Here is a 26,342-nt window from a genome sequence, read left to right on the forward strand (position 1 = left end):
ACTCCGACTGCAGGCATTCAGTCTCAGAGGCAGTTGTGCCGTTTGGAGGACTTTGGAAATATGTACATATTCGTGCAATGCATTCAGGTCACATACATCCTCTCCCTCTATGTATCTCCCACACACTTGAACAGATGCCACCATGGAGAGTGTTTTGTGAGCGCCTCCTCACCATAGGCCTCAGTACTAAACACAGGCAGCAGCTTCTTTTTTCCCTTTCTGTGCCATTCACTGAGACATGGATATGAGCTTTGACAATGATAGATAAATAAAAATCACCTGCTCATGTGTGAAATACAGCTAAAATGCAGACACACATTTGAAGGAATACATAGTACCACTTCTGAAGCTGCTACATAATGCTATCAAACCCAAGGGGAAATAGATTTCAATCAGACAAGTTAAATTTATTTCTTCTTCATGGGATATTGCATTAGAAGTCCCAGATAAAATAAATGTCCCATATACAATCCACAAAATATATTTTATTCAACAAGATCATTCCTATTGCCTTAATACATGCAACACTTTCGAATAATTTAACGAGCTCAAAGGGCCAATATGTTTCAATTAAATTAACAGAAAGACCAAAGACTGAATTTTCATTAAAATATCTTTCCTTCAAGGCAAGGTTCCTCTTTGCTGATAAAAGAAAAAGGCAATATGCGCATTTGGTTGGTAAAGCTAGAAAACATTGAATAATGTGTAACACAAGGAAATAAAATATTCAAAACAATGACAGCCGATGATAGCCAAAACAACCTACATTTGATGAGATTAACACTTAGTTGGAGCACTTTGATTTAAAATAAGTACTTCACTAGTCAACAACATTTCAAACTGAGCATGAGTCAGTTGCTCCATTCACATTCATTTGGTTTTGGGTGAAGGCACACACTTGAAATTCTACACAGTAATAAGACTGCATTGAATGCTTCTATACATCGATAGACTGTGAAGGAAAGCCTCGATTGAAATTGACGTGATATTTTCATGCACACACACCCTTTTGTACAGACAAATACTCGTAATTTCTAAGAAATTTATGACTTCATCATTCACTAAAGGACCATTATTAGTATATCTTACGAACAAGAACTGGTTAATAATGAGCATTTTTACTTTCTGGGGGAAGTGACCGAAAAAGAATTACTCCCCCTTTTTTGGCTGAGAGTAGTTTTCTATTCCAGAGGGAGTTCATTGCCGCACTGACACTGGATGACATGAAAATATCAGACTATATACTGTTCTGCCACCTTTAGCACCAGGAAAGAATGCCCTCGTCACTGTTATTATCCAGTGAATCATTTTCACACACAAACAACCTTATATAAGGACATACATATGTAGAGCCATACCATGTACAATGTATGTATATCACACTAAAGTATGGCACAATCATAAGAGGATATTTAGATATTTAATCAGCTTCTGAAGGTACAAATCAAGCTGACATGACTAGATATCACAAATTTATCAAAGAGTGAGCAAATGAAATGTACTTGTATCCTCCATTTGAAATCATATTTCAAGTGTCGCGCAAAGAAATTGATTAAAAAAACATCAAATACTGTTCACTAAAAGAGATAACATGAGCTTTAAAAGCAATTATGATTTTCAATAGACATTGACTATGCATAATAACAAGAGAGAGTACACCTGCCATCCCACTTACTCAGAGCAAAAACGCAACAAATTACTGTACACAATGGGACGGAATAATAAATTATATGACATAATGTGTAGCCCTAACACTAGCATTAAAAACTTCTCCAGAAAAAGAGTGGCAGCATCCTCAATGTATTTTGGCATTCACTGAGGAGCATACCCAATGAATTGCTTAGAGTCAATGAAACAATTCTACCTAGAGACAAAACTTAAAAAATATGAAATACAACTATGTATGGTGAATTATCCACATTTTCAAAATATATCCATATTATTACAATAACAACAGAAATCCTGGACCCCACAGAAACTACTTATTTCCAGTTATTGACAAAAACCAAGTCATGTAGGGAATATTGCTCCATTATGCATCAGACCAGATAGGAGATAATTCCCACATTATTTCAAAAAGATCATCCTCTCGTACCAAAATAAAAAAACTATGGCCATGATGGACAACCATTTGGCATCAAATTTTATCAATACATAATATGAGAGGAATGAGTGAAAGAGCAAAGGACAGTGGAACCAAATCAATTACCTGAAAGTTAAAATCCAAAATATGCAATCTGTTAAAGATGGCTAGACACCTGGGCTTCTTCATGTACTCAACAAAAAATTTCTTTGAAACCTAAGTTCTAAATACAAACTGAAGTTTACTATGTAGCAGTTAAATATCACCACTTGTGAGTCTAACACAGAAAAAAAAAACTAATGAACCACATCCAACACCCAAGCTCAGGGTACTTTCAAAAAGCACAGTAGAAAATCAAGAAAAATTAAATATCCTGGTTGCATAACAGAACACAGTTGTCCTTCATTCACATTCTTACACTTGTGGTTCTCATCAAGTCATAACAAACCAAAATTACTGATACAAAGTATCCCTATTGCTTCTTGATTACATCAAATTCAAAAGAGGGATAATTTCTGTATTAATATCTAAAGTTACTTTTGTGCGATTGCATCACAACAATAATCACTAACTCTTTAAGTAGACACCAATTTTGATTTTCTCACAAATGCCAAAGCTGATAAGGCATTATGCAATATAAGTAGGATCCCGTTCTGGATAATTGGCCGCTAGTAAAACTTTTAAGAGTGGTGCTTTAAAGAGCTATCAGTCTAGGTCTGAGTGGTTCATTTCTTTTTGTCCAGAACTGCCATAATCATTGTAGGATCACTTAAAGCTATACCACAATTACGCTCAAGAGTGAGCAGCAAAATTATTTTATAGAGTACTTCAAGCTTACCCACACTCAATACGCCTCATTGCTTTACGATGTAAATTCGTTCAAGATATCACTGTCAGTGTGCATGCTTCGTGCACTGACCACGGCTTCACCCCTGACTTTTGGACGGTATCTGAGGCCACCATCGGCATACTCCTTGCTCGAGTCACTGGCCGCTGAACTGGAGTAGAGTAAGGGGGGGTGCAAGTGGGGACGAGCGGCCACCCTCCTGCCTGCTATGTCCACCTCGTACCTGCGACGACACAACAACACACACAATCTCTAACTAAACAGCTGTGACAGAGTTATGAAGGATAAAAAAATTGATGATAAGATATTTAAAGCAAACTCTCAACTCATCATCAGAGGCCCTCCAGCAGCCTTAGAATGAATGCATAAACAGACCTTAGTAGCCATAGAAACGTCTCCAAACAACCCATACCAATTGTTAGCAAGAAATACGTAAATATTACTGTTGCAACTAGGGTTTTTGGAACAGGGATCTTTGCTCATCATGGTTGTGCAGATATGAAATATGCATCAGTTATTTTCCAGTTATGCTGCATGCACCTTACAAGAAAGACTGATTTTTACTTGCCAACATTTTTCATCCTGCCAAGATGTCCCAGATCTTTTAACCCCTTGATTATACATATCCATTGAGTTTGAATAATCAAAATAAGCCATGAGGGACGTCTCATCAAATCTCATCACATCTCCTAAAGGACCCAGAATGGTGAAGCATTAAAAATTTAAGAATCTGTTCTTTCGGACGGATGGATTATTTTTTTGCGGAAGTGATGATTAATTTACGGCCATATATTACGTAATTTTGAGTTTTCAATTAAGAAGGATGCTTCATTTTTCACTCACAATCATCAATTTGGGGATGCCAGGGCCCCCCTCAAAATTACTTCTCTCTTTTGCCTTGCTTTCCAACCACATTATTTGAAATGTATGAGACCGTTTCAACACTTATATGTACACAGTTGCATGTTGTTAAATTGTTTTTGGTAGGAATGGGAAAAGCCAAGCAAAGGGTAGAGGGAAGGATTCGTGGAAGACGCAGCTCGCCAGGCGAGAAAGAAATCCCTCCTATTGATTGCACCCCAGCCCCCTCTTGTCCCAACTCTTCTCTCTCCCTCGCAAACAGCCCGAGTAGACATTCGCTTTCCCTCAGACCGAGGAGAAAGGGGAGTTCTTGGAGGGGAGAATGCCCATCCATCGCTGAGGAGCTGTACTCAAGGTACGTTTGCCCGTGCGGGAGCACGACACTGCCCTCTCTCAACAGCAATTCACAACAATCTTTTTCCCCATAAGGGCTGGCCCTCTCAACTCCTCTCTGATATTATGCACAATTTAATGCAATATTTTGATATGAAAAAAATGGTTTTGCATCTTATCCCTCAAATAAATATTGTATAACCTCAGATATACGACCCTAAGTTGTACGATGACCCCATTAATACACCGATTTTTTTTGATCCTGTGAAAAACCCCATTTGCATTTCCCTAAGTATGTATGTCAAACCTTAATTGTGAAACTTTTCATTTATACGACGATCTCGGTCATGAAGCATATTTTTCCATCCCCTTAGCATTAAATATCTCACTTGTCAGAGAATTGTTCTTTGAGAAGATTGCAGCATGTTCTCCGATTTTAGTCTTATCTCTGTGTACTGTGCACATAGCGGGCTATCTATATCTATCTCTAACTATTATTTTTTTTCTCCAGGAAATATTATATCGTCTATCTCTAACGGAAGATTTTCTAGAATTTTGCCAATGCTATGTTTTCCGTCGCCCAAGCGAAATAACACCCAAATGAGCCATTAAAAATTTCAAAGAAAGCACTCACCTGGTTCCTTTGGCATTGATGAAATCTGCGGTGATAGGGGGGGGAGGTGGAGAGCCTTTGCTGGCATCACTGGGATGACGTACAAATCCAAGGCAGACCATTTTGTCCAAAGTGAATCCATAGCTGAAAGGAACACACACATCTAGAAACACCATCTGCTATGACAAATCAAAAATGCAACCATATACATGTATGTCATTACACTCCTGGCGCTTTGCACGCGCTCGTTATGGGGCTACACCCCTTAGGATCCCCGAATCTGGCTTTGCTGTCTAATTTTGTGGGTGTTCAAACAATTTTTATACTAGTCTCTAACTAACTATGTTGGCTTCGCCAGCCAGGTGGGATGAAAAGGGACCCTTGGTGGCGCCACGGCTGGCTTTGTCGGAACACCCTTCGCAGCTCCACCCCATAAGTCCCCAAGGACGGCTTCGCCGGCCAGGGGGTAAATGTGGTCCCTGCCGCGGCACTTTCCTCTGAACGGCTTCGCTGTTCCTCGAAGCTATGCCACCAGTCTCGGGGGCTGGCTTTGCCGGCTAGGATGGAAGAGAAGCTGCACTTTCTTCCGACGGCTTCAGCGTTTGACAACGCTCTGCCCCCATATCCATCCATATACCAAAGGTACGTCGAGGGCAGCAAAAAAAATGGGAGGAAATGCATTTTTTTTCCTTGAAACATATTTTCGGACGGAATTTTTGCAGCAGTGTAAGTAAAAACCCACTCGAATAATAACAAGGTTACGTGGTCACTTACATTACAATTCTCATTTAACAAAAATCCCCCAATCAGCATCCAAATTTTATGAGAATGTAAGTAAATAGAAAATACCTTCCCGAAAAAAATGGGAAGTGTCCGCCATTTCTATTTTTTCGCAGAAATGTCGATGACATGAGTTATAAAAAGATTACTGTTTCCGTTTAACATAATGCAGTAATTCATGTAACAGCAAAGTTTGACAGACATCGGTCTGGTCAAACTTTGTGCATTACAACCACTGACACTGTGATTATTAGCAGTAGCTTAACGGGGGATGTCACGTTGAAAAAACACTATTTTGGCACAAAAAATGTTCCTACCAGTGAGCAAAAGTTGCATTGACTGGAATTCACCTCATAATACATGCACAGGCAGTCCTAAACGACAAATTCTCCGGTACCTACAAATAAATGGATGAACTTAATGTACATAAAAGCATAGCGGACTTTAGAAAACATCAAAATTGTTCTAATTACATACTTAAATGAATGATATGCCGTCGATAACATCAACTTACAATTACCGTATCCCCCTTCCAACGCCCGTGGCTCAGATTCCTACAACGATGTTATTTAGGTATTATAAAATTTTTCGCTTAACTGCTCCATTTTTATATTTTATGCCCTTACTCAGATATTAATATTATAAATGATAAAAAATATGAGTGCTTCTGAGCCTCTATCGTCGGATATTTTGCTATCAATACCAAATAATCAACACGTCTCACAAACGAAGCTTGCACAATTGCTGGCAGCTATTACAAACAATCACAACAATTGCTTCGTGTGATGTTTAGGCACCTTTGACGTCATCGAGGCTCTGTCGGCAGTGGCTTGGGGGGTGAGGGAGGTTTTGGCATGCTTTAAAATTCATTACATTTATCATTGAATATCTCATGAAGGAAAACTCAGATTTACATGCGGTTTTCTTTGTTGAATTCAGAAAATAATTTTCTGTCCACCTGTTAAATAAAAAAAATTCATGCAAGTTCCCAATTCGCTTTTGTGCTAGTGGGCATCAAGGAAAAAATGCATGCCATAACATGGTTTCGTTGTGCATTACCGGCAGTTGACAAATTTTCAAACCAGTCTAAAAGCAAAATGAATGAACGAGATTGTATTCTCTTCCAAAACAATCCCATCTCATCAACATTGAAAACTAGTTGAGTGGGAAAGGAGTCACTCTCAATCATTGCTTGGAGTTCATCAGAAAAATTGCGGCCACTGTGCTATCAGCGCTTGCAGATCCACCTGATATCGCAGCACTAAAACACCTGCTCGCAGTTTCAAATTCTGGAGCCAACCAGAGCTTTCACTAAATGTCTTAGAGCGAACACCACCCTAATCTTCTTCCATGGATTCAAATAATGCCACATCGTTTGCACAAATAACTGCTTGTGATATAGGAACATCACAAGAACATCTATTATAAATACAAGTAATTAGAATTCCTTCCATTTTTTTTCCAGCAACGAACTTCACGTACCTTTTGACCGCTTGGCTGAAGTTGGTGTGGGCGTTGTCACCGACGTTTTAACCTCATATTTATTCAGAATAATAGTGCAAACTGTGGACGCCGTGAGCTTAAACATATGCTCAATATCACTTTGACACTCCCCACTTTCAAAGCAATACCTTGATAACTTTTTCTATCCACATTCCTATTTTTTGCAATTGTTCACTTAGTTTTTACTCTGTATGGCTCTATCAAAATCACCTTCAACTGCTGAGCAACTGCCGTACTGTATTCCTAAGATGCAGAAGCCCTACAACTGCAGGGAAAGAATGAAGCCATTGTGCTTGAGACTCACTCTCCGATTCTTTAATGGCTTTTATGAATTGATGCTATTCATATGCAACTCTGTCACCGCTACCTCAGCGACGATAAGCGATGACCTCAAAGGCTTTAGGATGGACTCTTTACGCAGAATTCAATTTGCTCGATAACCTATAATGGCAAAAATGACATCTCAAACCGTATTGCTTTCAAAAAACTCATTTCCACTCGCTCCTAACTGATAAATGATCTAAATAAACTAATGTCATTCAGTTAAGGAGACGAGATAGATTATTTTGGTAGGTCGGCTATCCGGATGCACAGCGAGTATTGTTTTTTGCCATTGCAAATACTGGATTTCAATGAATTTATAAACAAAGAATAACATTTAAGGTAAGCAATGCTATACTATGCATAAAATGAGAGTAATTTCATGTGTAGTTAGCGGAAGTTCACGTTTTATCATGAGAATTTACAGTTAATAGATTAGGTTAAGCAGCATTTGAATGTGTCCCTAAGCAACGGGATTGTACTAGTATATGTAAATGGGAAACATGCATGAAATTTTTTCATCATGCTATTAAGTCTTATTGAATAGACAATTTTCTCACGAGTCCAAATATATAAGCCAAAACTCTCCTAGTACTCCACAAACGTCATTAAATACTAATTAAAAGTGATAGAATATCACTTGATGTCACGTGACCTGAAACGCCCTCTGACCTCATCGCACGGTACACCATTCACTTTGCTACGAGAGTAGGAGGGCAGACTCTTGATTGCAATATATCGAAGTAAAAATCATCAACGAGCTGTGGTAGTTCCTCTAAGGACAAGTTGACTTAATAGGGATTTAATAAAGCATAATACGACAGTTTACTTTTGGTCGACTTCCATATGGCAGCTGATTTTCTGAAAAATAGCGATTGCTTCCAAATCTCACCAAACAATCCCCTTCATTTGTTTCAATAACGCCTTGGCAACCCAACATATTCACAATCTGACGTTAAAACAGCAATTATTCACGCCATAGTTGCATTTGAGTCCCTGCATAGACCGATTTTTTATCAACTTCCTCAGTCTATCCAATGGATTATGGTCTATGGATTCCGTGCCGTGACGTCACGCTCCGATGACGTCATGTTTTCAAGCCGCTGATGAAGATTAATTTTCAAAGACTCATAACTCAGCTAAAAAACATTATTCATCCGCAAAATTTTCGGTGAGTACATTTGAGATAGGGACCTTCTTATTCTAGTACTTTGAAAAAATTGTGCATGTTCCCCATTGCACTAAGTAAGCCATGGGTGTAGATGCCATCCAAGGAAATTAATAAAAGATACAGTGTCCAGCGTGATGCGGTGGAAATCTTTGATATATAGCTTATTAAAACAACTTGTCTGTTTCCACACTATTTTATTTTTACCGACCATGGTTTCGGCAGCTTGTGCTACTGACAATGCAGACCTTGACAATGGCACAAGCTGCCGAAACCATGGTTGGTAAAAATAAAATAGTGTGGAAACAGACAAGTTGTTTTAATAAGCTATACAAGGAAATTAAAATGGATAAGCCAAATGAATGTGCCTTAAAAGTATAGGCGTTTCTTCAATGAGGCTCTCAACTCACCCAACTGATGTCACTGAGCCCACAAACTGTCCGTTTCGATAGATTGGCTCTCCTCCCCAAGGCCACACTTCATTGTCAGCATCAAAATCGTCCAATGTGAATAATACTAATCGCCTTCTCACGCCAGTCTCCTTCTGCCTCTGAAGAGCATGTTTGCCGATGAAATACTCCTCTTTCTGAAAAAAAATACAATTCAATTTCAAAACAAAGCAAAAATACTTATTATGTATTCATAGAATTTAAACAGATTTGCCACCATGAAGATTTTTGCAGCTGCTTCTTCTATCTACATATTAAATACTTTTCTCATTGGAAATACATTTCATGCACTGAAAATCCACACTGAAATTCATACATATTGGTTGGTTAAGTTCTTTGGCATGCTGTTTAAGCCAGAGAAATGCACCCTGGACAAAGGTTGAAACACTACGTGGCCATGGCTCTGCAACACAGTTGCGCAGCAAGGGGGGGTTTTGGGGGATAAAACCCCTCCCAGAGCTCAGGAAATGTTAAGTTTAATCCATTTTACTTAATTGCATTGACATTACTACTAGAATAGTGTAAGGATTAATAAAATATCCCTCAGAAAGCCGTAAAACTCACCATTTTGAACCATTCATCTTTAAAATTCCACAATTAATTGATCTCGCAACTACCACTTATCCTGGTGGGTATGCTATACCCCCACACACTCCCGTATTAGTTGCACTAAACCTCCCCCCCAGCCTTAATTCCTAGCTGTGCCCCTGCTGCAACACATACACTGCTAGACTCCCGATTGTGAATTGCTGAATGTGAGGGAATTAGCTCTAAGGCCTTGACAGGTAAATGTGCACACACAAATGTAGACCCTTAGACACACGGGTAAAAACTGCCGAGAGAGAATAAGCTCAAGAAGCACGGGTCGGGGGTGAGTGGGTACCAAGGCTTGCCGGATGAGAGGCCATATTTGGTCCCTTGCAGTCCTTCCCCATCTCAGCAAACCATTGCAGCAAACCCAGGTTGGTGAAAACGCACAAGTGAAACTCATTACGGCTTTTGGAGAAACTCATTTTACATTTTCCCGATTGTTTGGCTGCGGATTCAGATTATCCATTTTATAGATTATCTGTGCACGAGTTTCACCCTCCATCAATGTTTTAGCGATCTTAATAAAAATTAAAAGTGGAAGCAGAAACACCATGATTAATGCATTTTAATGCAAGGCTACACCAATCTTATCATTGCCGTTGTAATTCCATTGCATTGGAAATAATAAGCGTTCACCAAATTTGCAAATGTGGAGAGCAAGAACAGAGAGAGAGTAGGGAATACAGCGAAACCTCGATCTATCGTTCCCGCATTCATCGTTTGCCGTTCCTGGTCCCAAAGAAAGGTCCATCAAGGCAATGCAATTTTTTCCCACATCTAAGGAAAATAAAAAAAATTATCTTTCATGCACCACACATTTTTCATAAAACTGCAGTTGTCTTTGGATAGCTTATAAGTAATTTAGGGCGGCGGCACTGATTATGTTAACTTCAACACACTTCCATTCCTCTCCTAATTTAGTTCAGAAAGTTCAAGGAATAAATATCGAACACTGATGGCATGAATTCTGTTGTGCAAAATCGCCACATCAAGGTATCACAAGCCATGTACTGAAATATTTAGCAGACAAAAATGGTATATTTAATTAATGGATTTTTTGCAGGTGACACCTTTTAGTAACTTGAAATTATATTTTATTTAGAGATGGGTCGAATAACAGATTTCTCAAATTTGAGTATTTGAATATCTCAAATTTCGAATTCCTCTAATACTAGAAATGCACAAAGTGTAGTAAATGTTACTCTTCTATTTCACTTGATGATTGTATAAATAAAAAGGTACATATCAAATACATTTTAAAAATCAGCTTTTTTAATCTGAACAAATTCCCCACATTAATTGTTATTACTTTACATCAGCTATTTTCAGTTGCACTTTTCCGAAGGTATCTTTTTTTGTAGGGTGACATTGCTTAGGCAGACTTGTCATCTCTAAAGCCAATTAATTTTCTATCATCTCAACTTTATTTGAATCTTGAAATGCACTGATTTTGAATCATACATCAAGAATTGTGGCAAAAGTGAATAATTGTTCTTTTTCCAGAAATTCATACCGACTTTTAATGGAAAACAGCAATTCATTGACGAAACCCTGAAGATGACTCTACGAAAACTTCTCAGTTTTTAGAAAATTAATAATGCTATTCACAAGGGGGAAAACTTAAGAAACTGTAACTGCACTTCCACTTGCAAGAAATGTTGCTCCTTCAAAAACATCCAGAATGTCAATCAATTGCTGGATAGTATTCCACTGTGGTGGAGTTACATGTATTTCTACATTAAAACTGAGGATAGAGGCAGCTAATGTTATTCCTTGCTTCTGTTCCAGAAGACACCTCATCATTTTCAAAAGCGAATTCCACCTCGTGGGTTCATCCTGAATGAGCATAGATTGAGAAGTGGTGAAAATAATTTTTTGAATGTTGATGTATTGATGGTATGCGTTCAGCCAGGGGCCCGCGGTATGGTCGTGCGAGTACTCGAAAAGACCCACCATTTTTTTTCCTATTATTTTAACCAAAATTTCGATCCTTTTGCAACTTTGTCGCGTCATTGCGGAGATGTCGTTCGGCATAGAGAAACAAAATTGACGTCATGGAAAGCCCACATCCTTGCAGTGTTTGAATCTGTGATGATCTTTCCGATGAGTGGAATAGTTCAGGAGCAATAGCTGAATGCGTGACGTGAGGTACCCCAAAAGTCTATTTTTTTCCGCCATTTTCAATTTTTTTGAGGGGTTTCGAGGGGGAAATCAGGGGTTTTCAGAGTTTTCCCTGATCATTTTCCATCCCCCACGTCAAACACGATATCTATCACTTCACCACTCTTAGGCCCATTTCACATGGACGCGGACAGTCTGCGCTACACACCCAGATAAGATAGTCCCACTGACATTAATGGAAGTTTACACACGAGTGCGGACCGTCCGCGAGTGAAGGAGCCATCCCCTCCGCCCTGTGGATCATCCGCTTGCGTACGGGCCACAGGTTTGTGCAGACGGCTAATGCAGACCAAGTAGATTTGTCAGTAGAATTAGAGCGAGCTTGGAGATAACAGGGCGTCTTTTCGCTATGGATAGTCTAATTGACATGGAAAATAATTGAAAAAATTATATTCATCAGTGCATAGTTCAGTGAATATGGTCACTAATGCGGGTGTTAATGCTCTTCGTGCCACAATAGGGAGCACCCAAAACCTCCTTTGACAAAGTGCACTTTTCTTCCGTTTTTTTTTCTAACCTGGTCTACAGCAATATGTAGTTTCAATTGCACTTGGCTGAGTGACGTTCTTCTACCATGGCAAGCTACACACAGCTGGCAATGTGCCAATGTGAACAGCGTCCACACCATCGTGAACAATGGCAACCGCTCTCCGCCCCCCAGGCACGTAGCGCGGACTGTCCGCAGCCATGTGAAACAGCCCTTATCTGCGAATTTGATGTAGTTCGTCAACTTGCCTAAAATGGTGCCGCATGCACAAAACAACTAGAGTTCTGTACGTTATTTCTAGTCAACAACGAATGACATGCGTGCGACAGTGTATGGCATGAAATTCAAAGTATTCTAGGTATTCGAGATGGTACTTTAAGCAGAATTATTTGAGATCTCAAATATCTAGTACTTTCTAGTATTTGATTATTCTCGAATACTATTCGCGTATCTCTAGTTTTATTCATAGGAGGCCATTCCAATCATCGCAGTCTCTAAAACCTGTAAAAAATGTCAGGTACTTCATTAGTGTTTTTATGCATTTAGTGTTTTGAATTTTGTCCCCCTGAAAAACGTTGATTGAATCAGGATTCTACTATATTTGTCTAAATAACTTTGAATAATGGGCAGCGACTGTTAATATGCCAGCCATAACCAGGGTTCCCACTCCAACTACATCACAAAATTCACGGTTTTTTCCAGGTTTTCACGGTTTAAATGTCATCAAATTCACGGTTTGTAGATAAGGCATTTTTGGCAGAAATATTGATCACATAACAATCATCGGCCGCACGTAAACTAAAAATGTAACAAACGCAACAGATGCCTTGAATGCAAACGCAGCAATGACAGTGCTTTCTCTCTCATGACGTCACCTATCGTTAGCAAAATTCATGTCCGGCTAAAGGGTGTGAGGGGGAAAATGGAGGGAGCAGGGAAGTGAAGAAGTGCCTGATTTTTTGCCAGGATTAACGTCTTCCGATCGCAGGCTTAAGGTCAATGTGCTGTCATGGCACACGGACCAATTAATAGTTGCGCTTTCGAATACACGCGTGCAGGTAAATGCGTGGACAGTATCGGCACGTGACTCGACCTTGAAACATGATCGAAATATCGTTTTTTTTTTTTTCTTTTAACCCGTCTATCGTTGTTCTGCAATTAAGTTTGATACATTTTTAAGGATCTATGACGAAATTCACCGCTATTTCCAGGTTTTTTCACGGTAGACGAAATTCACGGTTTATTCACGGTTTTAAGGTTTTCACGGTTGAGTGGGAACCCTGCATAATAACTAGCATGAAGTCACTACAATGTAAAGTACATGATGTATCGAACCTGATTTGAAAGTCATTGAAAATTTTAAAATGATAACCTGAAACCGCAACAACACATATGTTTTCATTCATCACTGCCCTTGTATTTCCACAGACTTAGAGCCGGTTGCAGGAACGATACATACCGTATATCTCCGAATATAGTCCCCCCTTTTTTTCCAAAAATGGCCGCAGAGAAGTAAGGGGGGGGGACTATAATCGAGTGTAATCCAATTTAGCATACTAAAGGTGACCATAAAGTAATAAATAACGGCATAATGGCTAATGTTCTCGTAGTCTTTCTATTTGAGTATATTTATGAGGATTATAATCGGAGATATTAGTAAATACTGCCACGTTTTACCGGAAATTAAGACAATTTTTACCACAAATGTTGTAAAGATACGATTATTCCGATTCAAATAGCATATCGAATATGCGTTTTCACGGAATCCATCGGGTAGCCGCTAATTTTTCATGGAAAAGTATTGTTAGAATAATTCAATCGACACTGATCACTTAATGACGCAAAACAGTAAATAATTAAAATGAAAACTAAACACACACTATCATTACATTAATCGAACACTAGAATTGAATCAATAGTATATGCACCCGTCGCTCATTTAATAACTACACGATTTAAATAATTGCGAAAAATAAACAGATAAAGTGAACCTTTCGTGACGATTTAGCATTTCATTGCGTCCGTAGCTACTATACGTCCATGTGCCCGTGCGGTTCGTGTTTAAAACCACTGCCTTTACCGCCTTCGCAGGACAAGAATGCGCAATTGGTGATGCATTTGTTTCTGAAAAGGCGCAATAATCGACGACTTTAAACCAGAAGCGCCGGCATTACTGCATTTGATCGAAATACAGCGACTCAGCATCGAAAGTGTAATCAATTTATTGAGGAATATCTTCAATTCGTCAGGGTAAATAGGATCGATAAATTCCGTCGCATAACGTTTCGCAATTATTTCCGTGATATTTTCTTTATTAAAAATAATTTTACGTTCAACAGTGAGGTGATGGATCAAGTAGAAAGATGAGGATCAATCCTGCCGCAGATTAGAGGCCTTCAAAGACGGAGTTTCGATGCCAATTTAAAAATAGCCGTTGCAGAATACGCCGTAAATCATAGTATTTACAGCGCTAGCAAAGCGCTAATACATCGCGGAAGTCATTTCGGGGGTCTCGATGCGGCAGATTCAAAGAATTAGAGGAAAATATCGTCGAATTTGTGTGCAAATGCAGAGCAGAAGCTCTTTGTGTAACTTATGCACTGATTCGCGACGAGGCATTGAAAATTGATATAATTTTTTTTCAGTTTCAATGTTTGTATGAAAAAGTTTATTTCTTAATTTTATTATTTTGATATTTTTAAGTCCTGTAGTTTAATTGTTTTGCTTAGCAGGCATTTGATAGCAATATTTTTATAATATTTATAATTTATTTAACACAATTTTATTTAGATTTCCTAAATTCTTCAGGTCACTTGGATTTGTGATGACTTGATGGGTGTGTTACACTGGATCTAAGGAAGTTTCAGGGCCAAATGCAATACTGTTTATGGGCTTTAAGTTAAAGCTTATATATTGACATTGTCTGTAGTCATTTGGAAATCAAAAATATTAATAATTTGTGAAGGTTTAAAAAATACAATAGCCTTGGATACTTAAAAAAATTTCTCATTTCTTCATTACATCTGGTTAAGGAACTATAAATTACTGATACATGCAATGGATCACAACATGTTTTAGGTATAGTTATTTTGTTGTGATGGAAAATATGTGAACAGATTTGTTCTTAATCTTCACAGAAAATAATAGTTTTTATCGAATCTAGAATCTTAACTTGCTAACCACAGAAAAATTGCCTTCCTTTACATTTTAAAATTTTTCCCAAAACTGAGGTCTCAAAATTGGGGGGGGGGGGACTATATTCGGGGGGGGACTATATTCGGAGATATACGGTATGTATTCAATAAAGTTATGGGACTCATAAGCCATAGCAACCAAACAATTTGCGTTGCAGGAACGTTCAATAACTTTATGAGTCCCATAAACCGTTTCATAACTTATCGGGCCGAATGAGTGGGGTTAAATAGGTAGTTATGAGTTCCATAACTCTTGAAAATGGCGGACGACTAATCAGCTGGTTGGATGATTTCTGAGGTAAGAGTAGAATTTAGCAAGAGAAACTGATTTTTACCATGCTCATAAAACCTCTAACTATCATTATATTGCAGTTTTTTTGCTTTTGAATGAGTTTTGTCATAATAGAAGGCGTGTGGCGTACAATTTGAAATAAATACTGTGAGAACTTCTCGTAACTTGCAATATTACACTTGAATCTGCCGCGCTATGAAAAAAAGATAATCGACGTGTGCAAGAACGTATCAATGAGCATCGCCTGTTATTTGTCGTCTTTGTCGTCCGTGAAGGGATGTTATTTCCATTAATTTAAGTTAAACAGGGGTAATCAGTGTCCTGAATTGTAAATTCATCCTGTGGAATTGAGTTATTTTTTATTGTACTTCGTCAGATATCAGGTATGGGCAAGGTTGCAGTATTTAGCTGGCATTCCCTCATTTATAGATTTTAAAGATTATTATGTCACTCATCTTCTATTTGTATTGATATTACAATCCTTGAGATAGTCGCAGTGTTTTATGTTCACTTTATCGACTGTAAGTCTTACTATGAAGGAGGGCTAATAGTAAAAGTCAGTCAGAGTGTAAACTTTGTGGTATTAAAGTTGTCGTTTATTTTACGAACATTGAACATTAATTATCCGGGTCATCTTGAGTAAACTTGAAAAAGTGTATTTTAGAACGTTCCTGGAGCAGAATTTTGTGATACCTGTGTGTAATTGAGGGATTACTTAACTTTGATAGAAGCATTGAGGACAACACTGAAAACTTCCTTTATTATTTAAATTTGGGTTGTATCAAATTCTTTTTTGACCGATAAAGTTTACAATAGCAGAGTATGGAATTAATAATAAAATAATGAAAGAGTGATTAACCTGTAAAACATGTTACAATTGGCATGAAATGTGACAATATTTAGTCCTAACAGTAATTGCCTCAGCTACACAATAATAAAGTATTTTGTTTGGGCAGTGGCAAGTGCTAAGATCCAAGCAATCATATACTTATCTGAAGTATCTTCAATAGTAATAAATTCATATGTGTTTGACGGAGCAGCTACAATAATTCTGTTGTTAGAGAACCTGTGAGGGCAGAGTGCTGAAGGTGTACTTAGTGATTTTCAGCTAATTGGAATTCATTTGATTTCTATAGCTCCTGTGCTTAATAAAAAGTGATCATTACATAATTAGAAAGTAATCTTGTTTCATACTATCCATTGATGAAATTATCACAAATTTTGGAGGTCCTTAAATCAGCATTTCACTTTCAATTTAGTGTAATATACCAAAGCCATGGATGCATGGAACTAATTCTCTTCAGAATAAAATAGCAATTATTATTGAATAATTGATTTTCTGTATAAGTTATAGAAATGTTGAGAGGTATTTTCACACACCATGCCGAATTTGTGTGCATTCTGTTTTCATCTTCCTTAAACTCTTCCTTAAAAGAAAAGTCAAACATATTTAAAAATACTCATGATGACTGGTAAAATCACATTCATCCAACAGGTTTGTAATGGTCCTTAGAATTTATCAGCACTTTTTCTTGATATTCAAAAGATGACCACACAATTATATGTCTTGCATTTAGCATTTATGATTGAAGGAAAAAAAAGTGTGCATAGAAGTTGGTGTACTACTATGAGGGTATTAGTATTCATTCTTTTGAGTTGTAGCTACACCTGCTGCAATTTTGCTTATGCCTGTGTACTTTCTTAATATTTTTAAGAGTAAATATTGTGATAACTTTTTATAATTTCAATTTTGGAGTGACTATCATAATAAACCACGTTAATGCCTCTTGAAATTGCTGTGATAGTTTATGGATATGCTTCATGAATTTTCTGGTTGGAACATGTCACCCCAGTTACAGGATTTCATTTCCAAATATTTTCCCTCATAGCTTGTAATGCTGATTTTTAAAAAATTAAAACATCTCCATAGCCATAAAAACACCGTTAACTATTGTTATCCCTATATACCTATGTGCAACGGTGTAAGAGTCTTTAAGTATAAATTTACATACATAGCCTCAAATAAGTGGGCTGTGAATATGTAAGTAGGAAAGCTATCATGGAACCATAAGTGCTGAGACGTAATATATTATAATGAACTCAATGATTCACCATCATAGATGTAATGGGGAGCCAATGTTGAGTTTCATGGGGAAACCAATGTAACCAGATGGGGTATCTCATATTGTGTTTTGTGGGGTAGCCAATGTGGGGCTACAAGGGGTAGGCAACATTGGGCCATTATGGGCTTTCATTGGCATTCCATCATGGCCATTGAAAGCCAGCATTGCCATCTTGGTCCAACATCAGCCTAATTTGGTAGACTACTGGGGTATTACTAGAATTTTTTGAGTCATGATACTACACATACACCCATGTCTCGTATAGCGCAATTTCGATATAGTGCAAATTCGTTCCTCGGGGAAACATTGCAACGCAGTGTAGCCTAATCAAAAATCTTAAACGCTCTCGTGATAAAACGTGAACTTGCGCTAAGTACACACGAAATTTCTATCATTTTTCGCATATTAATATTATTGCTTGCGTCAAATTTTCTTTTTTGTTTATATATTAATCAAAATCCATTGCTGTGCAATGGCCAAAAGTATTACTCGTCATTGGGTCCAGATAGCCGGCCTACCGAAGTAATTTATCTAGTCTCCTTAACAGAATGAGTTAATTTTGATCATTAATTAAGCGTGGGGCTAGTGGAAATGAGTTTTTTTTAAGCAATACTGGTTGAGACGTAATTTTTGCCGTCGTAGGTTATCGGACGGTTGACTTCCAGGTAGAGGGTCTACGCTAAAGCCTTCAAGGTCATGGGTATTCACGGGGGAGAAATGGAGCGGCGGCCAAGTTGCGCATGAATAGCATCAACATATAAGAGGGTCCGCTACAGAACCTCAAACACAATAGCTTCGTTCCCTCCCCGCAGTCGTAAGCCCTCTGCATCTCAATAATACAGTTCAGCAGTAGAAGGTGATTTCGATAGAGCCATGCAGAGTAAAAACCAAGAGAAAATGGCAAAAAATACGAATTCGGGTAGAAAAATCAAGAATTTATCAAGAAAAACCATAAACCTAGAAGAGAAATTGATATAGGTCAATTGCTTTGGAAATGGAGAGCGTCAAAGCGATATTGCGCGGAAGTTTAAACGCACGATGCCTTATTCTGAATAAAGACGAAGTTAAAAAATCAGTGACCTCAGCCGCACCAACTTCAACCAAGCGGTCTACACATATGGAAAGTTCATAGTGAATCAGTAAAAAAAGACGAGAGTGGTAATCGCTCCGAGACATTTAGTGAAAGCTCCGGTTGGTTCCAGAATTTAAACGGCATGCTGGTATTTTCAATGCGGCGATATCAGGTGAATCTGCAAGTGTTGATAGCGCAGTCACCACAACATTTTCTGATGAACTCCAAGCTGTGATTGAAAGTGGCTCCTTTTCCCCTCAACTAGTTTTTAGTGTTGACGAGACGACAATCTTTTGGAAAAGAATGCATTCTCGTTCATTCATTTTCAGGGAAGGAAAACTTGGATCAGGTTTCAAGGCATTTAAAGACTGTTTCACGTGGCTGCTAAAGACTCGGAGGACTTCACATTAAAATGATTTATCATTCATAAACTCCGCTAGCTATGAAATGGCATTCAAAGTAGCATTTGCCTGTCATTTCAATGAGCGACAAAAGGTCCTGGGTGACACAATAGTTGTTTTTCAACTGGTTTGAAAAATTGTCAACTGCCGGCAATGCATTACGAACCCCTGAGATAGCAGATGTTAGCCCACCTGCACGACAGGACGGAATTTCAAAAGCACGTAAGAATTTTTTTTAACGTGAATTAAAGTCTTCAAATGCGTGCATACTATCTTTAAAGATGTTATAAACTATAAACATTTATATAAATAAGTTTTCTAAGGCTATTTATGGGAATATATATGTTTAAGAGGAAATTCAATACCCGATACCTATGCTACCAGGAACGCATCCCTATCTTCCCAATGTTAAAACGCTCTCGTATAACACAAATTCGTATAGCGCAAAGACCCCAAGGAACGCATCCCTTGCGCTATACGAGACATGGGTGTATTGGATCAGAAAAAATGAACAAGGTGCTTAAACTAGGTAATTTAACACTAATGGACAAGTCAAAGTTTTTTCTCATAGAACATAGACATTCGAAAAAATTTTAATATAAGCTTTTTTTAATTTAATTTAAAATTTGAATTTAAGCTGTTTTAGCACCTACATATTGTGACCTATGTTCATAAAATAGTATATGGTAACATGTTTTTATGCTACCATGAATTGAATTTTAATGGAATATTCACTTCCTAAATATCTTATAATTTCATAGAATCGAGGAGAGTGAAGCATTCTCAACATCCTCTGATGAAGAAGTACTTGATATATTGAGAGCTGTACCAAGAATGAGAGTCATAAGGGAGTGACAAAATCCATTCCACCTCAACAATGATGAAGAATTTTGTGAAAGATTCAGATTAAATAAGAATTTGGTTATGGACATTCTGCAAAAAATTGAAAATAATTTAAAGCCACTGACTAGAAGAAGCAAGTCCATCACACCTCTCAATCAGTTACTCATTACCCTAAGATTTTTTGCCACAGGAACTTTTCAAATAGTTGTAGGAGATACATTTAGAGTGCATAAATCAACAGTTTGCAGGATTATTAAGAAAGTAACACATCAATTGGCCCTCCTCCGTCCACAGTACATTTGTTTCCCTAAAATTGAAAATTTAGTTAATATGAAAACAAAGTTTTTTAATGCTGCTGGGTTTCCTTCTGTGATTGGTTGCATCGATGGTACACACATACCAATTCAGTCTCCAGGGGGAGATAATGCAGAACTGTTCCGCAATAGAAAAGGCTATTTATACATCAACGTGCAGGTTGTTTGTGATGCAGAGCTAAAAATTATCGATATTGTTTCCCGATGGCCTGGGTCCACACACGATAGTACAATTTTCAATGCTTCCTTTATTCGTGCTCAATTGGAATCTAAAGAGTTAGGTAGTGGTTATCTTTTGGGAAACAGTGCTTATCCTTGCAGGCCATACCTAATGACACCCGTAGCTAATCCAGCCACAGCTGCAGAGCATCGATATAATTCTTCCCATATAAAAACAAGGAACATTGTTGAGAGGGCAATAGGGGTATGGAAAAGGAGGTTCCCCTGCTTATCACTTGGTCTAAGGACTACTATAAGTACAACATTGTCTGTAATAGTAGCAACAGCCGTTCTGAATAATTTGTCTATAATTCCTGATGACCATATTGATGATGTGGATGACTTTGGGGAGGCAGAAGATCAAGCTATTGAGGAAAACCCAAATGCTCTTGGGAATGCTATCAGAAATACAATAATTGACACCTATTTTAATTAAACTTTGGTCGTACACCCCAAACTTACTTTCATAAATAAATGTTAACAGCCCAGTATATTGTATTTTATGTTTGCTTATATTGCTTTGAATTAATTATATCACTACTGTTTGAGTTACATACTCATTTTCAGTAAAATAAATGACTGAATATACATGAAGTTTACTTTTGCCATATGCAGAAAAAAATTAAAATCAATGATAAAATTACATGGGTTGTGTGCCAAGATGTACACTGAGCTAATTGCCTGGTAGAAAGGACCGAGCAATGAGTTTGACTAAAACGATTGCTAAATGTGTGTTTAGGAGTGCAGCATCTTTGTATTGGAGCCCCAACAATTCACTCTAAAGTTATAATGCAACATATACCAAAGCGATATGAAAGCCCTCATTAGCATTCAAAATGCATTGCAATTGGTTGGCAAATAATGTTAAGGAGATTGAGATAATGTTAAGGAGATTGAGATAATGTTAAGGTTGGAATAGTCATGACTTTAATGGATAAGGCTATTCTAATTTGCAATTGAAAATGACTGATAGTATTTTATTTTTAAAATCTATTCTAAAAAATTGCTCCAAAAGTATGTAATGCATGCTTCATGAGGTGATCCACTCACAGCCCTATGTTCTAGCTCAAGAATAGGAAACTTTCATGAATTGACTCTGCTTGGCCCATAAACATTGAAGCAGGTAGGAAATATCCTCCACTCAAAGTGTATGGCACTAGATTAGTCCTTGGAACAATGATTCAAGTTATAACTTACATGGGCCACCCCTTAAAAGAGTTGGGCACTTGTGATATTGAATGAAATTCAGTAGGAATTCAATTGAAAAATTTGTAGATAATGATTATTGGCTTTTCCATGAATTAAAATCAAATAATTTAGCACAAACAATTTCATTTAATACTTTTAAATATCAACCCTATATCAATGCAAAATTTGGAATAAAAATGTTACATACTGTAAACTCTTGATTTTACGAAGTCAGGGGGACCGGAAAATTGGCACTTCGTAAAATCGAGTTTCGTAATTTCAAACCTTTTTCATAAGTCACGAAAAAATGTTCGCTTTTGTTTCTTCCGCCGTTTTTTGTCGTTAGTGGTCTTATTTAAATGTTTCCGGTGGTTATTCTCGGTATTATTCTCAGTATTATTCATAGAAAAGGCTTTTTGTTATCGATTTATACTGTGAAAGATCGTTAAATAATTATACCACCATAAAATTCCCATTTCTCGTTCATACTTTAACATCAACGATCGCTTAAGAAATTCCCGACCATTTTAGAAAACGTAATCAAATAATGAATTGCAAAGTTTATTATAAGAATTTAATGCTACAAATTTGTGGTTAGGAGTGAATAACAACTATTAAGTATGCGTAAGATAGATATTTGTTTCCAGCACCCACGGAATTTTAGCGGCAGCCGGCCTAACCGCCATTTATGTCGCCCTTTATCGCTCAGCGACGAGAAAAAAAAGAAAAACGAGGCCCTTAACCCATTTCCAAAATAACCTTCGTAAGTTAATATTTCGAGTACCTCCGTATTTTCAGTTCAATGTGCTATCTTTTCAATTAGTTATTTTCATTGAGATTCAGTTACGATCATAAATTACGTAGGATATCTTCTGGCGACTATTTGAAGTCAATTCTGTTTGAGTTCTCCATCCGGATACTGTGCTCCATCATATATGCAGGCGTTGCTACGAAAGACTTAATTCTTCATCAGGACCATATTCTTCATACCGGGTGTGAAGTGCTATGTTCATATAGTATTTCTCTCTTCTTTTTATGCCGACAGGAGCAAGGTTCCAACCGGAAAACGACAGGAGAAACATCTTCCATTATCGGAGAAATAAAGAGAGAAACGTTATTATCCGCATTGATTGTTTTCCTACAAGAGATGTTTCATCATTTCTCAACATGTGTGAAGTATTGGTTCACTTGCGTGAATTCCCAAAAATGACACGCAAAAACCTGCACCTTCACCTCATTTAGTTTTCTTGTTCCTTTCTCCGCCGTATTGAAAGTTATGCAAAGGATCATTGACATAGAGAAAAGATATTCTTAGTTTTAGCACTAAAAAATAGTCGCGCCATAATCGTAAATAAATATAGTGTGGAAAGAGCAAAGAAAATAATTTCAATTGAAACGTCAGCAGAGAAGAAGAGAGACAATTATAAGCACGGCACCATTTCCCCTATAGTGGAAGATACTTCTTGAGACTCTCTCCGGTTAATAACTTACCCCCGTTGCAGGTAAAGATGAACCATGCCCTTCTCCACAATCAGGGAATCTTCCCAGTGGGTAGGGTGAATAAGAGTGAAATGGGGATTGCCAGAGGAAAGAAGTGGTCAGCATATGGTGGGGTGAAGGGGGCAGGAGAAAGAAGGGTGGGGAAAGGGCCTTCAGCTCTGCCTCAGTTTACGTTTGGGGGGCGCATTTTTCTACGACGCACTCAAGCTCCGTAACCTTAGGGAGGGAGTGAATGGGAAATGCTGGGGAAGGAGGGGTTTGGGATGCGTAAGGTGGGTGTCGGCAAGATCAGCGGAAGGCCGCGGGAGGAAGTAAACAAAGACTTTGGAAAGAAAGTTCCCTCGGCATGGGAAAACGGGGAGACGCGCGAGAAGAAAGTTCATGGTTAGATTTAGAAGTGCGTCTTCTTTAAGAGTAGCCTGAAAAATAAGTTGGTGGTTAATAGAGCCCAACACTTATGATAAATAAGTTGCTTATTCAGGAAGGCTTTTATATACACGAAAAGATATTACTAAAAATCTGTTATTTTTTTTTCTTTTTGCCCTTCTCCATCGCCGCTTCCACCATGGTTTCTTGCTTGCATAAATGGGAATGAAATTGGGGACCTATCTCGTGAGCCAGATCAAAATATCTTAATATTTGGAGGGCAGCGTGTACTTCTTTTTTATTTGGTGGAATTACTTCCTCACTTTCATCTTCGTCGTCACTGCTATTCTGACTAGTCCCGGCCGCTGCTTCTTCCGACGTATGTACCGGCGTCCCATTGTCGCAAGCCCGGAGATCATTGTAAAGGGCAATATAATCGTCTGATGTTGCGCGCTGTGCTCTCCCTGCTTTTTCCAAGAATTTTTCAAAATCATCTTTTAAGGCTCTAATCTCCTCCACGATTTTATCCGCTGCAGCTTGAAGGTATAACGTAACGAATCAACCATAGCCGTGATATTATAGCAGTATAATTACTAGTAGGCTAGTTGTATCAATTACTAACTTCGAGAACATCCTCATGATGTGCTATCAAAGGGAATCCGGCCGATTTCCAGCAATTTGCGATTGTAGTGGAGGAAATAAAGTACGTCTTTGAACCGTGTTTCTGCGATGAAAAATGACACTTTTATTTACTTGGCCATTTTAGCAAAGTTAACATAATCGTTATTTCTCATCGCAGAAACACGGCTCAGAGACGTACTTGAATGCCTGATTGGCAGGAGTGCGATGCAAACAATTATTTTTTGATGATGGCATTGATTGATAGATTTTCAAAATGCAGTCAGAGCGGTCACTTTTGGGGAGGGAGGCCCACCCCTCGGAGGGTCGAAGAGAGGGGCCAGCGAGGGTGAGCTCGTCGAGGAAAGGGTCCCGGATTAGGGACCCTTCGAAGTGCTTTGGCGAAAAGTGGTCAAGTAGTCTTCGAAGTACGTCACAGCAGCCTGCCTTGCGAACGTACCAGGTACGTTCACAGCAGTGCAAAGGGTTAATTAGGAGTGTACGAAATACCCCGCACGACCTTCCTGACATGTTAAACTACGAAGTATTGTCGATGCGATGTTTACGAATAGGGACGTAAATAGGGGCATTATGTCAGTCGCGATATTTTACTGAACTCCTACTTCCCCTAAATTCCCACCGTGAGGTTTTAGGCAAACCCTTTCTCTCCAAAGTTGCACTATCATTTACAATGTCACACTTTCGATGGACCACAGTTGGAAGCGCTGATTTTTTAGCTACTTACGCCGGCGTAACTAGTTTTGTTGACAAATATTTCGCCATAGTTCATATAAATGAATGCCTTTCGCTCCTGGGGACCGATCCGAGGTTCGTAAATTCAAAACATTTCGTATAATCGAATAGCGCCACGTATTTACCATAGGCTTTCCGCCGGGACCGCAATATCACTTCGTATAATCGAAAACTTCGTAAAATCCTGCTTCGTATAATCGAGAGTTTACTGTATATCACAATGCTTAACTCTCTTCATGCTCACAGAATTCATGTAGACTTTTTATTCTATTCAATTCCAAACTTTTCTTTTCCAGCTCAATTTCTTTGCACTTCAGGTCAACACGCTTTATTTGAATTTCCAAGTCCTTTAATTTTTCCTCCTTCTCCATGATTACTGATGTTCTTCTCGATATTTCGTCTTTCATCCTCTGTTCTGTGTCTAGAATTTTGCATTTTTTGGTATGTAATTCTTTATTGTAGATTTGATTATTTTTCTCTTTTTATTGATTGCAGGTTGTGTGCTTTGGTTTATGTTAAGTAGAGACATAATTTGGTATACAATGAGCATCTGGCAAGTTAGATTTTATGAGGTGTAAATATTCATGCTAAAACAATTTAATCATAAATGGAAAATTTATGAATCACCTTCTCCATAAAAAGTTGCATTCGAATCATATGCATTTGCCAATGGTTTGAATTGGGGTGCCAGCATTGATATAATTTTCTCTCCTGTATTGTCGAGTTTTCTTGTAAAACTTCCTCCTCCAGTTTTATATAGTTCAATCTATTGAGGAACAATAACATTAGTAATGAGGAATAACTTTGCATAGAATAGCATACAATTTCAAGTAAAAGGAAATTGATAATAACCCGGTCATCGTGCTGATCACTTCGTAATTTCTTCTTCAAAAAATCATAAAGGGCATGCAGCTGTTTGGTTGTCCTTAACCCCGTTTGGCTTACGGCACTGTATTGCCTTGTTATTTCCTCCCAAGCTGCGATTTTTTTCCTTCAGAAAAACGGCGTCTGTCCTCTTATTTTCTACTATGTCTTTCTTTTCACCGACCAGTTCAATAACTAGATTTCTCTCAATATCGTTGAAGTTTTTCCCTCGCTTTGCCATTTCAGTTGATTTGAGCAGGCTTCAGTGGCTTCTTCGCGTGTTTATTTATTACCTTTCAAAATTCGCACTTCAAATTTGTTTACGTTGCTATAGTTGCGACGGTAACGCCATCTGTTTGATTTCATAATAACTACGTG

General features: G+C 38.1%; 1 protein-coding gene across 2 annotated transcripts in view; it reads right to left on the reverse strand.

Annotated features, from left to right (window-relative positions):
* Positions 1 to 465: 465 nt before the first annotated feature.
* Positions 466 to 26,342, reverse strand: part of LOC124162945 (pyruvate dehydrogenase phosphatase regulatory subunit, mitochondrial-like) — an 83,685-nt gene continuing 57,808 nt past the window's right edge. For both annotated transcript variants that reach the window (XM_046539707.1, XM_046539706.1), the window contains 3 exons: positions 8,920 to 9,095; positions 4,759 to 4,881; positions 466 to 3,153 (listed from right to left, as the gene is read on the reverse strand). In XM_046539707.1, the coding sequence (XP_046395663.1) occupies positions 2,946 to 3,153; positions 4,759 to 4,881; positions 8,920 to 9,095 (507 nt within the window). In that variant the 3' untranslated portion in view covers positions 466 to 2,945. The remainder of the gene's footprint in view (positions 3,154 to 4,758; positions 4,882 to 8,919; positions 9,096 to 26,342) is intronic.

The sequence above is a fragment of the Ischnura elegans genome, chromosome 7 (assembly GCF_921293095.1).
Source record: "Ischnura elegans chromosome 7, ioIscEleg1.1, whole genome shotgun sequence".
NCBI classification, from domain to species: Eukaryota; Metazoa; Arthropoda; class Insecta; order Odonata; family Coenagrionidae; genus Ischnura; species Ischnura elegans.